The 14,532-nt window shown below is 40.0% G+C and overlaps 1 protein-coding gene across 3 annotated transcripts in view; it reads left to right on the forward strand.

Annotated features, from left to right (window-relative positions):
• The window catches only part of LOC125465340 (astrotactin-2-like), a 1,528,414-nt gene that overhangs the window by 827,881 nt on the left and 686,001 nt on the right, over nt 1–14,532 (forward strand). For all 3 annotated transcript variants that reach the window (XM_048558686.2, XM_048558687.2, XM_048558689.2), the window contains one exon: nt 4,173–4,361. In XM_048558686.2, coding sequence (XP_048414643.1) covers nt 4,173–4,361 — 189 coding nt within the window. The remainder of the gene's footprint in view (nt 1–4,172; nt 4,362–14,532) is intronic.

Consider the following 14,532-nt stretch of genomic DNA (forward strand, 5'->3'; position numbering starts at 1 on the left):
ATTACAGCACAGTACAGTCCCTTCGGCCCTCGATGTTGTGCCAACCTGTCATACCGATCTGAAACCCATCTAACCTACACTATTCCATGTACACCCATATGCTTGTCCAATGATGACTTAAATGTACCTAAAGTTGGCGAATCTACTACCGTTGCAGGAAAAGCGTTCCATTCCCTTACTACTCTCTGAGTAAAGAAACTACCTCTGACATCTATCGTATATCTTTCACCCCTCAATTTAAAGCTATGCCCCCTCGTGCTCGCCGTCACCATCCTAGGAAAAAGGCTCTCCCTATCCACCCTATCTAACCCTCTGATTATTTTATATGTCTCAATTAGGTCACCTCTCGACCTTTTTCTCTCTAACGAAAACAGCCTCAAGTCCCTCAGCCTTTCCTCATAAGACCTTCCCTCCATACCAGGCAACATCCTGTAAATCTCCTCTGCACCCTTGCCAAAGCTTCCACATCCTTCTGATAATGCGGTGACCAGAACTGTACGCAGTACTCCAAGTGCGGCTGCACCAGAGTTTTGTACAGCTTCACCATAACCTCTTGGTTCCGGAACTCAATCCCTCTATTAATAAAAGCTAAAACACTGTATGCCTTCTTAACAGCCCTATCAACCTGGGTGGCAACTTTCAAGGATCTGTGTACATGGACGCCAAGATCTCTCTGCTCATCTACACTACCAAGAATCTTACCATTAGCCCAGTACTTTGCATTCCGGTTACTCCTACCAAAGTGCATCACCTCACTCTTGTCCGCATTAAACTCCGTTTGCTACCTGTCAACCCAGCTCTGCAGCTTATCTATGTCTCTCTGTAACCTATAGCCTCCTTCGTCATGTTCCACAACTCCACCGACCTTAGTGTCATCTGCAAATTTACTAACCCGTCCTTCTACGGCTTCATCCAGGTCATTTATAAAAATGACAAACAGCAGTGGACCCAACACCGACCCAATTTGCCTGAGAATTCCCAGCCTCTGACCTGCTTGTGTAACCATGATATTTATATGGCTGGTTTAGTTCAATTTCTGCCAATATTCACCCCTAGCATGTTGATTGTTTGGAATTCAGCAGTGGTAATCCAATTGTATGTCTATGGGAGATGGTTAGATTCTTTCTTGTTGGCAATGACCATTACTGAAAACTTGTGTGGCATGAGTATCACTTGTTACTATCAGCCTAATGCTGAATATTGGCCAATGTCTTGCTACATTTGAACAGAGACTGTTTCATTTTCTGAGGAATTCCAAATGGCATTGAATGTTGTGCAATCATCAACAAACATCCCAACCTTTTGTTGCAAGGCAGGCGATTGATGAAGGAACTGACGATGCCCGGGTGTATACCCTGAGGAATCCTTGCAATGATATCCTGGGAATGAGATGATTGCATTCCAACAAAGCATGATGTGCTGAGTTCTTTTGTTAATGTTTCTAGTTTTATTCTTTTTCGGTTTTAATGGAATGTAAGCATCATGGGCAAGTATTTGTTGCCCAACCTCCATTATCCTAGAACTAAATAGCTTACAAATCCATGTCAGAAGGTACTTAAGAGTTAATCACAATGGGGGAGGTGATGATGGAGTGGTGGTATCACTGGAGCAGTAATTCAGAGTCCCAAGCAAAGGTGCTGGTTGCATAGGTTCAGATATCATTATACAGGTGGTGAGTTTTGAATTCAACTAAAATCTGGAATAACTGACAACGCAGAATAATGGCCAACATGTAACTCATGTCAGTTGTCATAAAAAGATTCATCTGGTTCACTAATGTCCTTTATTTAAGGAAATCTGCCATCCTTATCTGGTCCAACCTACATACAACTCCAGCACCACAGCAATGCTGCTGAATGTTAACTGCTCTATGGGCAATTAGAAAGAGGCAATGAACGCAGGCCTAGCAAATGGTGTCCACATCAGTTAAAAGTTGCTACGGATGTGGAGTCGCATATGGGCCAGACCGGATGAAGATAGCAGATTTCTTTCCCTAAAAGACATGAGTAAATCCGACGGATGGTTTGTGACAATCGATGATAATTTCAAGGCAATGCTAGTATAATGAGTTTAATAGTGATTTACTGATATGGACCAAATGTAACTGAGTGGCCCAGTGCTGATTTCTACCGCACTCCAAAGTATGAGGCTGCCACCTAAAAATGATCTTGCTCCCTGTTTTCTGGCTTTTAACTATCTTCAGTGGTAATATCTTACCCCAATTCCATTAGCCCTTATCCAATGGAGCTCCATACGTACAACACCCACTGGTTCCCCTTTATCAACCCTGCTAGTTACAGCCCTCAAAAATTACGCAATTCCTCATTCATGGACTGCATCTGATCATTTTATGAATTTCTATGTGCCTTTTGCCATTTCCTTCATGATGGAGCCTGACCGTTTCTAATAAATGATGTCTGGTTAACTGGGCCACAGTTCAGTGTTTCATTCCCCACCTTTCTTGAAAAGTATGTTAGAGTTGGTACCTTCCCATTGATTCAAACCTCTCCAGAATCTGGGTGCTTTGTCAGATCTCATCCTGTTCCCCACATCAATTTATATTCTTATTTTGTGCGGTGGATTAATTATTACTAAAATCAATTACTAAAATCGCCTTGTTGGCTCTTCCTGTGTCAAGAAGATACCAATGTCGTTTGTCTACCTTACTTCAAAACTGTTGCAGAGATTTAGTTTCCGAATGGTCTTTATGGCTTTCAAGACGTTCACAAAGTTTTCTTCTGTTTACAAAAGGGAAACGGAAAAGTAATTTGTGAACATTTTGAGTGCTGCCTGAGGAATACCACTGGGGAAATAACTTCAGTGCTTCCCTTTGAACGAGCTTACTGCCAAGGCTTGATTACAGAAAGACATTTCAGACTACTGTTTTGTAGATTGATCATCGAGTGTGGAAAGTGTTGCTGATGTACGACACTCACAAGTGACTTTGTGGTAACCATGCTCCAGAGACACATGGAAGAGAAAAGGATGAAACTCCTGGAGATACTTTGGTATGCGAGAAGAAAATCTATAGTGACAGAACAGAGTATTTTCAAGTTCACAGAATTCCGAAAACAAATCTTTTTATTTCTTGAGTCTGGTGAAGAGATTCCATTCTCAATGAGTTAAGAAGTGGAGAATATTTTAATATTAATAAATTTCCAAGATTAAATGTTGTTCTTTCGAAACTTGATTTAAAAGTAAAATGCAGTTATATGCGTCCATAGAAAATGAGTTTTGCCATAGTGCAGCTGTTATCTTATGAATACATTTATATTACCGAGCCATAAACATATGCATAAAAGGTCACCTGTGTAAATGGAAATCATAGATATGATGCTAACACTTCTTGAAAACCATTATCTATCTTTATAGCTGAGTCCTCAAGTTGTTATCAAATGTCGAACAAGTCCAGATTTCATTTGTGGCATGTCATTAAATGGTTCAATAAACTCAACTTTCAATGATTGCAAAATCATTCTCCTTACTCTCCTATTGGCTCAGAAACAAAGGCTCCATATCTGAGCTGCACAGAGCAAGAAAATGTAAATTCCAGCCTTCAGGGTAAATAATTCACTGCTGTTAGTCAGCTGGCTATTGATAACCTAGATTGTTCACATTTTCTCTGAGTTATGGTCACAAATAAGGGCTAAGGTAGTCCCAGTTACTGAATGGCAATTGCCTACTCACAGTATGTGGGGTTAGATACCATATGAACTCGGTTACGATATCCTCGCACAACTGGATAGTTTACTGTCTTACTATCATGCTTGCATTATGGTCACAGGTATGAAGGGGGATGGCTGTCGTGGAAACCAATTTGTAGCACGGTATGAGAATGAAACAATAATGTTTAAACATTTCAAACCGAGCTCAAAACAGCTGGGAAAGAAGCTAGAAATGTAAAGAATGAGAAAGGTGGTAAGGTGTGTATCTTGCTTTAATATGTCAAAACAGAACACCACCTTATTATAAAACCTATCTGATATTTATTCTGCTTGATTATAATAAGGAATCCTACATTATTTTAGTGTATGTTGTAAACTTTTCTCCCCACAGAATATCAAGTTACTTGGTGGTAAGGTTTCAGATGACACTTAAAAGCCAGCATTGGGAGGTGACTTTTTTTCCCAGGCTCTGTAACTGACTGATAAAGCTTCTTTCTCTACTGGCAGCTGTGTGGAGGAGTACAGACTGGCAGCAGATGGTAAATCTTGTGTGCTGCTATCAGAGACATGTGAGGGCACAAAATGCCAGAAGCTTGATGCCAGACTGAATGACACGCTCTTTGTAGAGATGTTGCATGGTTACAACAACAAGTCGCGGCAGGTCAATCAGGGTCAGGTGTTCCAGATGACCTTTCGGTGAGTACAAACTTTGAAATATCTCCTTTATCCTAGATGTTTTTGAAAATTATTCTATTGATCAATTCATGTCTACATGCTTCTTACTCCCAAATAATAAGATTACATTTTATGCAATAACTCTGCATGTGCTTGCTTTGAGACTCTATAATGTAGTATCATCTACTGATGGAAACATTGCTGGTTATTTGACTACCATCTTTCGAAGAACATTTGGTTTTGGAAGTAATGAACTCTCATGGACTTAAGTGTTGTTTCTTTAAATTGTGTAATGAGGGTGTACTAGTCTTTGATTTGTTGGAGCAGAGAGAAACAATGATAGCTGACATGTCAGTGTTTCTTCAGTCAGTGAAATCCAAATGTAAATGGAAGAAATCTAATTAGCCTGTTGTATCTATCCCCCTCAAAAGAACATCAAATCATTTCATTACTTCCAGGGAAAAAAGTCTTGAGAGCAGATGAAAATAACAGTTGTGGAAGAGCTTTTCATCCACCACAATTTCGTACAGAAGCAGAATCACTGTGTGTTTGTGTGGAAAGTGACTGCTGGGAATCTGTATTGCCCTAGACATCTTTGGAACTGATTTAACACCATTCTGACTCCATATTAACATTGCCACCATTTCTCCAAGCAAAGGCTCCAGGCGACATTTTCCCTGGCAACCCAGTTTACTCTCATCTTTCCTTCGGATACAGAAGATTGTTTCCCTGTCTGAAATAGTTACTTCAACACAGTCTAGGGACAGAATCTGGCTGAATGCATTTTCTGTGGCTCAATAGTTACTCACCAGTTGCACAGTCCACTGGTGAGATCACATCAGGAATGCAGTCTACAGCATTGGTCTCCTTATTTAAGGAAGAATGGAAATCCATTGCAACCAGTTCAGAGAAATTTACTGAAGTAATACCTGAAATAGATGTATTGTTTGGGAAAGATGGACAGCCTAGGCTGGTATCTGCTGGAATTTAGAAGCATACATGGCAATTAGATTGGTATAATTAAGATCCTAAGGGGTTTTGATGGGTTTGATGTAGAAAACATGATTTCTCTTGAGGAGAAACCAAAATGAGGATCATTCAGTCAAGACAGCAATAAGAAAAAATGTTTTCTCTCTCAAAGATCATGGGCCTTTGAAATTCTTCCCCAAAAAAACCATAAGATGATTCTTTGAATATTTTTAAAGCAGATGTGGATTCATTTTTGCCATACAAGGGTTGAAGGTTTGAAAAGAATAAGTGGAGGTAGTTGAGGGGAGGCAAGTTCTAGTGATATTATCACTGGACTGTTCACAAAGAGATCCCCTGTCATGGCAGGTGATAAAATCTGAACTCAATACAAATCTGGAATTAAGTGTCTGATGATGATCATGAATCCATTGTTGATTGTTGGAAAAATCCATCTGCTTCATTAATATCTTTGAAGGAAGGAAAGTGTCATTCTTACCTGGTCTGGATTACATGCGACTCCAGACCGACAACCATGTAGTTATCTCTTAATTGCCCTCTGTGATAGTGATAGATGCTGGCCTAGCTGCAATGCCCTCAACCCATGAATGAATCAAAAAAGGTAATAATGTAAGATTCGGCGACCATTTTGTAGAGCATCTACACTCTGTACGTGACAAACATCAACACCCTCTAGTTGCCAACCATTTTAGCTCCCCCTCCCACTCCCTGGGTGACATGTCCATCCTGGGCCTCCTCCCTGGTTACAATGACACCACCTGCAAATTGGAGGAGCAGCACCGCATATTCTGCCTAGGCAGCTTACAGCCCGATGGCCTAAACATGGAATTCACCAGTTTTAAAGTCTCCCCAACCCCAACTTATCCTGTGTCCAACCCTCCCTCTCATCCCTGCCTCCTTGACCTGACACAACCTGTCCATCTTGTCTCCCACCTATGAGCCCCTCACCAATCAGTGAAATACTAAGCTATTACAGTAGACACTAAAATGTAATATGTATTATAAATAATTTCCTTGGGTAATCCCCATTGTTTTGCCTGCTATTTGTTGACTTATTTTAACCGCACTTTAGGACTGTTTGCATTTACTTCTCTCAATTTAACTTTCATTGTGTAGTTTTAAAAATGATCTTGCTTCTCTCTTATTTCATGAGGTAGCCAAAGTTGCTTTTACAGACAATTAATTGCAAGGAGTTTGTAATGCAAGTGATTATAGTGCACACATCACCTTGCCAACCTTTAGCACTTGTTTTCCACATCAAAAAAAGGCAATGTTAATGAGTATATAGATCTGCCTGCAGCTTATGAAATACTGTTGTTAGTACTCTGTAAAAGCATCTTGTTATTTTTCAACACGAGCTGCAATTTCTCTTTGAAACTGCAACTGAAAAATCATAACCAGTATTTACTCAACCTTGTTTAAAATTAATGTGAAGCATTTTTCTGTTTGAAATCAATGTCGAGATAGCAGACCAACAGGAACAATAGAAAAATTCTGCATGGTTTTGTCAAAGCAGCACTTTCCATTTCTATTCATCCCTTGAACATTTATTTTGCAATGTAGGGAGGAGCAAACTCAAAGTATCCATTTAGAAATCTGTACTCAATTACTCGGGTCACGATTTCAAGGTGAGAGGGGAAAAATTTAAGGGAGATATGTGTGGAAAGTTCTTTACGCAGGGGGTGGTGGGCACCTGGAACGCATTGCCAGTGGAGCTGGTAGAGGCGGGCACGATAGCATCATTTAAGATGTATCTAGACAGATACATGAATGGGCAGGGAGCAGAGAGATACACATCCTTGGGAAATAGACGACAGGTTTAGATAGATGATCTGGATCAATGCAGGCTTGGAGGGCCAAAGGGCCTGTTCCTGTGCTGTAATTTTCTTTGTTCTTTGTTCTTTGTGTCTGTTTATATGGGAATGTTGTGAGACTTAGCTGCAAGTCGCAAGTATCTTTTGGCTTCTTCATGTGCTGTACAAAACAGAACCATGAATACTATGCAAGAAAGCAGCACATTTTAACTTGCAAGAACATCAAAATGGCCTAGAAATTGAAATAAAGTCACTGAGTGAGTTTTCTTCCCTAAACAGTAGTTGAATTCAATATTCTTGCAGGGAAAGATAAATCTAAGAGCATGAAAGCTGAAAGGGGCAAACACAAATGTTGGATTTATGAAACTCTTCATTGTCCTCTTTCCCCATTTGTCTCACTCCTTATCACAACTGACCCTCACCTGTCAGGATAAAAGCAATGTCTAGGCATGTATGTTCCTGGGCCAAACTCTATAAGATGATAATATGAGTGAGTCGATTGCAACGTATATGGAAAATCAGAGTGAACTGCAGTATCACTCCATTGGCCCCAGTATGCAGTTTAGTTAATCCCTAGTGTTTGTGTCTTGGAGACAGCAGTCAAAATATCAGTCAGAAAGCTGTCCTGAGGGAGAACATGTAGGGAAATAAATGTATTGATGTAACTTGGAACTGGCTGAATGTGCAGGGAATATATTTGGCAAAGTCACGTATTTGAAATCAGTTGTCGTCACTGCTGAGATGCTTTATTACCATTTGAAGCAGGGAGTTAAATGGTAAGTTATCACCTCATGAATATAAATCAAACTGAGTAAGATAAACAGGGCCAGTGCCTGTGAAATTACTGGATTAAACAGTGCAATTCTAAGTCAGCAATGAAGGAGTGAGCCTATCGCTCCCCTTTGTTCTATTGGAAATACATGTCTGTGATTGAGCAGCTTTTGCATGTGGAGACCGGAAAATGACTTCCACCCTGCTGTGCTGCACTTTGGGCTGGTGTGGTGGCACAGTGGTTAGCACTGCTGCCTCACAATGCTAGGGATCTGAGTTCAATTCCAGCCTGGGGTGACCGTGTGAAGTCGGCATGTTGTGTCTGTGTGGGTTTCCTTTTGGGTGTTCTGGTTTCCTCCCACAGTCCAAAGATGTGCAAGTTAGGAGGATTGGCTATGCTATATTGCCCTGTGACGTCCAGGGGTGTGCAGCCTAGCTGCATTAGCCATGGAAAATGACAGGGTCGGTCTGATAGGGATGTGCTTCAGAGTATCAGTGTAGACTTGATGGGCCGAATGGCCTCTTTCTGCACTGTGGCAAAATATGAAGTGAGTTCACCCTGTTTAACATTTTTAAGAATATTTCATTTTCATTTGTATCAGACTGCATCTGCTCAATGCTTTCTGCTGTTCTTTGTACTGTAGGAGAATCAACTCGAATACAATTTTGCTTTTTGAGTCAGGATAATGACATCTGGGTGAAGTGGGGACCCAAAATTCATGCACAGTGGGATGAATACTTTGCGCTAATTTTCCTTGTATTGACTAATTAGTGGTGTGAGTGGTGCATTTGTCATCCAAGTTAAAGACTGTGGCTGAGAGATAATGGGAACTGCAGATGCTGGAGAATCCAAGATAACAAAGTGTGGAGCTGGATGAACACAGCAGGCCAAGCCATGCACACACACACATACGCACGCACGTACACACTTCCCTCACATGGCATCTTCCCATGCAATTGCAGAAGGTGCAGCACTTGCCTAAAACTCCACACACCAAGTACCACATGCCTGTCATGACACAGGCTGCTTCCCTCACAGCCAACCCATTTTCACTTACTTATGGTCCCATTATCAGCTTCACTTTACCCTGAGAATACCCTCATCCTACCCTTTGTCTCCCAACTGTCAATGTCTCTCCCTGCCTGGGCTCCATCTCCACCTATCTGCTCACACCACCCACCAGCTGTCTTCAGCATAAGCACTATCTTTCCTAGCTACTGTCAGTCTGAAGAAGGGTCGTTGGACTTGAAATGTTTACTCTATTTTCTTTCCACAGATACTGCCAGACCTCCAGCAATTTCTCCAGCAATTTCTGTTTTTGAATCAAACTTATGGAGATGAGTTGAGAGTTCAGTGTGTGATTAAGGAAAACGGTTTTCCGCACTGCTGAACACACTTCTCAATGAGCACAGGTGAAGGTATAGCTTTCAGTGCATTATCAGTTTTCCCTTGGTGTGGTGGTAGTATCCCTACCTATGAGCCAGGAGGCCTGGGTTCAAGTTGCACATGTCTCAGAGGTGTGTAATAACATCTTTCAACAGGTTAATTAGAAAAAAAATAGATATTAACTCTGCGTTCAGCAAACAGAAACTGTCTTGGAAATACCCACATCAAAACATTTTCCCTCGAGCTCTTTTAAGACGTTGCTTAAAATCTACCTCTGACGAAATGTCACTTTGTATTAGTGTCTCCTTATGTTTGGTGCCATTTGTGTTTGATCACAGCAATACAAGTTGAAATTAGAGAGTATGTTTACTTTAGTCAACATTGCAAAGCATGTTGCAAATTTCCTAAAATATTATCACACAGAACTTCTCAGTAAAACAAATGGTTGTTTCATTGTGGTAGAATTCTGAAACATTGTTGTTGTAGTCTGTAACATACTGTTACTTATGTCTCTTTCAGAAATACCTTCGATTTGGTTAATAGAAAGTCTCACTAAGGTCCTTCCAATGTTTTGCACTAAGCAGAGACACTGTTAAATTTAAGCAAAAGATTGAATGGAAATGTTCAATGTCATGAATGGGTGAGATAGAATAAAGATAAACTATTTTCATTAGCAGAAGGGTCAATAACTGAAGGACAGAAATTTAAAGAATTTGGCAAAGTGATAAGTAGCATCATGTGTTTTTTTTTCACACAGCATGTTGTTGTGATCTTGACTGCACTGCCTGAAAGACTGAATGGAACAGATTCAACAATAACACTCAAAACAGAAATAGATAAACACTTGACAGAGGAAAAATAAATACAGGGGAGAGAGCAGAGAAATGTGATTAATTCCGTAGTTCTTTTCAAGAGACTGTATGGCCTTCTGTGCTACATTGTGAAATCAGAGATATTGGAATTCAAGAGGTGAACTCTCTGCTGATGGAAGTCATACCAATCACAAGGGAAGATGGATGTGGTCGTTAGAGACTAATCATCTCAGCCCAGACGATCACTGCAATAGTTCCTCAAGCCATGATTTAAAGCTTCACCTTCTTCATCAATGACCTTAATAAGTGAAATGTAACATTCATGCTACACAAGCATCATGTAAGGATCACCTCCAATAAGAAGATGACTGTCCATCTTCACTTGGCTTTCAATGCCATAATCATCACTGATCCCCCACCATCCTAAGGAGTAACCATCGTCTCACCTCTTGAGTCCCCAAAACCTGTCCACCCTCTGTGATAAAAAAGAGTTAGGAATGTGCTAGAATACATTCCCTTTTTTTTGGAAGAGTAGAGCTTCAACAACTTATCCTCCACTTCCAGAGCACAGTGGCAGAAGCATGAGCTGCCTACAAGAGGCATTGCAGTAGCTTGCCAAGCATCGAAGACAGCCCAGATTCCTTGTTCCCATGAGAGAACAAATGTCTGTCTACCAAATTATACTCATGATAGATCCACATTCTCTTGGACAGCTGAGTCAAAATTTCATAACCCTACTGAGTGAAGGAATTTCCCCTTATCTCATTCTCCTCATCTTAGTTCTAAGTGATTGACCCCTTATTCTGAGCCCCCATGTTCTGCATTCCCCATCTAAGGAAAGCACTTCTCAGTGTCTATCCTGTCAAGTCCGTTCAGAATTTTTGACTTATCAATAAGATTGTCTTTCCTACTTCTAACCGCCAGTGAGTATATTCCAAACTTAGTCAGCTTCTCAACATAGGACACCTGCTTCACCCTAGAAATCAAGTGAACCTTCTCTGTACCATATTCAACAAAGTGTACATTTCCTTAAACAATGAAACTAAAGCTGTTTAATAGTCCAGGTGTTAACTGACATAAATTCTCTCTAATTCTAGTGAGGTTTTGTTATTCAGCTACTTACCATCCTGACTGTTTGCTGAAGCTGCACACTAACTTTGTATTCTTTGTGACAGAACATCCAAGAGTCTCTAAGTATCAACCTTTAGAAGTTTCATGCCCTTTAAAAGTAATCTACTTTTCTGCTATTACTACTTTACCACATGAAAGATCCCCTAATTTGTAACGGTTCCAGACAAGAAACCACAAATTGTTCAGCTTCTGGGTACAAAGCAATGAATTGGCTCACCCTGTTTATTCACCCGCTCCCTTGAGTGATTACAACAACATTGCATTAAAACAGTTTGCTTCCCTTGAGGAGACTTTTCTCCCAGATCCAAATGACCTTATGTTTTAAAAGGAGCTAATCGAATAAATATAGTTGAGTTCTGCAGCGATTTTGCAGTGGAGGATACCAGCAGTGTTGACATTGGTAGTGTTTTTCTGAGATTCTTTATCTTGTCGACTGATTGAAGTTTCTTAGTTCGGATTTTTTTTATTTGACAGACCTGCAGGACTCAGAATGAGTGAGGGTCTCTCCTTGTCCTATTAGTGAGCTGATTTCTAGCACTCAGAAAGCAGAAGACTTCACTTGCAACAGAGATTGATTAGGGGATAGTTCTTTGATTTTGTCCTTCTCAGCATGCTAGGTCTTGAATAGAAACTTGTACACGTGGACATTCAGTCCCACTGACAAACACAAAGTAGCATAGAAACTACTTAAAATCCTTGTCTTTGTGTATTCTTCAAAGGGAAAAATATCAGAAGTGCTCTCATTAAGGGACATAATTGGAAGGGGCGGATTGCTGTTGAGCAGAGGGTCTCCAGTCTCTTGTTATCTTTGCATTCACAAAAAACTCACAGTCCAAACTGATTGAAGTTTCTTTGAATTTTAGTATTATTCCCATCAATCCCATTCAGAGGATTTTGCACTTGTAATTATCCTGTCTTTCTAGCAGTCCTCTTTTTCAAAAACACATTTTCGAATTAATTTAAACATATCCACAGTACTATAGGTTTCTGAGCCATCATTATGACATTATTCATAATAACTTCACACTTGCCCACGTTATACTCAATCTGCCCCACATATATTGAGAAGTATTAATCTATGTTTCATAAAGTATACAACTTTTGGAAGCAAATGGATCCTTCTCTTGTCCCTTCCCAAAGAAAGTCACATACTGACAATCAAAAATAGGAACTTGTCTCCCTTGTGCAAGTTTGTGCTCTAACATTATAAGATCTTTAAGTTTAATTGTCAAGGAGATTAATTCCCTGTGATACAATAAATGGTACCTGTGCGTTCTGCACTGTGCTTACAGAATTTCAGCCTTGGTTCTGTTGGGTTCCACTGATGTTGTTGGAAATCAGTTGTCAAGGTAGAGAGATCTCGAGTGAATTTCGAAAAACAAATTAACATTTGTTGCATGTTATGCAAGCATTAGATTTAGTAACACCCAGTGCAAAGGGAACGCACAATCACACAAATTCATGGAAAGTTTTGACAGCTATAAGATATTTAGGTAAAACAAGTTGGACATTGTATAAACAAACACAGATGCCCCATCATAATGATGTGCATAAATAGCGACTAGAAATTTAGTGTTGTAAAACAATGAAGTTTATGATGAATAAAGTCAGGGATTAAATGGGTTTAATTTATTTTTCTGACAGAAGCGATGCCTGCACATTATCTTTAAGTTAGGCCACATTAATACATTGTGACTATGAACAATCTGAAGACATGTCAATTTGTCCTGACTTTGATGATTATACCCATAGCATACTGTCAACCATCCACTAACGCAACAATAAAGCTTGAATTACAAAAAGAAGTGGACTGCTGATTTCAAATTACCCACTGAAGGCCTGGTGGGAAGCGATGCACACTATGGTAGAACTTTACCTAGAAATGCACATAATATGCTTGATAGATTCAGCCACTGGTTTTACATACCAAACAATTGCTTTTGAAATCAATGAAACAAAAGGATAAATGGTGCCTAAAATTGACAGCCAAAAAATGGACTTCCTCCCTGTCGCAAATTCCACCTCCCTGTCGCAAATTCCACCTCCAATTACTCATAATGCAAGAAAATACAATGGAAAGTAATTTCTTTTTTAGTTTTTAAATTTGAAATGATTATTGGGCAGTACTTTGGCAACATGATTGCGTGGTAAGCTTAAGAGAATATCTAACCCTTAATGCCTTATTTGAAAGTTAACAACACTGAAACTTGAGTAGTGCACACTTCATTTCACCAATTGTTGACTTTGAATTGAATGTGTGAAATTTCAGTTTGATGATCAAGTGTCACAAATTTGTAGTGATTTTGTTTTATTGATGCCTAGTGTGTGGCTGTTACTGACAAGGCCAGCATTTATTGCCCATTCCTAATTGCACAAAGGGCTGCTGTGATTCTGGATTCACATGAGCTAGGCCTTGTAAGGATGGCAGATTTGCTTCCCTAAACAATATTCATGATGCAGGCCAGATTTTTATGTAATTTTTTTCTGGGTGTAGATGGGAATGTCGAGTAATCAAATCAACCATGATCTTTTTGAATGACAAAATGAGTTTCAGGGAGGGGGTGCCCTAGTCTTGTTCCTGATTTGAATGTTCATGCCTATGTTTGTGCTTTTGGTACTGGTCAACTAATTATGAAATGCAAATTGAAATCATAGATCAGCCCATGACCTGTGCTAACTTGTGGTGATGGTTTTATCATGGAGCAAGAATACTAGTTCATCTCCCTTCTTTCTCTCTCTCTCACATTCAGGTCTTTCTTTCTCTATTTCTTCACCTTTTCTCACTGTCTAAATGTACACGGATACATATAATATTGTATTAAGTTTAGTGCTCTCCCTATTTAAAACATACATGAAGTGTATTGAAGAAACATCCATTCTATGAATGTTTCAGAGATAGTAGGAACTGCAGATGCTGGAGAATCTGAGATAACAAGGTGTAGAGCTGGATGAACACAGCAGGTCAAGTAGCATCATAGGAGCAGGAAAGCTGACATTTCGGGCCTAAACTGAAGAAGGGTCGAGGCCCGAAACGTTAGCTTTCCTACTCCAGTGATGCTGCTTGACCTGCTGAGTTCATCCAGCTCTACACCTTGTTATCTCTCATCCATTCTATGAACTTCAGTTTTGCTTCACAGGCTTATTTCAGTGCATTGTTGTGTCTGGTTGATCTTGGATCCCTATAGTGCAGATGGAGGTAATTTGGTCCATTGAGTTTACCACAGCTCATTCACCTAGCCTGTACATCCCTGGACATCTTTTGACTGTGGTAGGAAACCATAGCACCTGAC

Source organism: Stegostoma tigrinum, chromosome 29 (assembly GCF_030684315.1).
Source record: "Stegostoma tigrinum isolate sSteTig4 chromosome 29, sSteTig4.hap1, whole genome shotgun sequence".
Taxonomy (NCBI): Eukaryota; Metazoa; Chordata; class Chondrichthyes; order Orectolobiformes; family Stegostomatidae; genus Stegostoma; species Stegostoma tigrinum.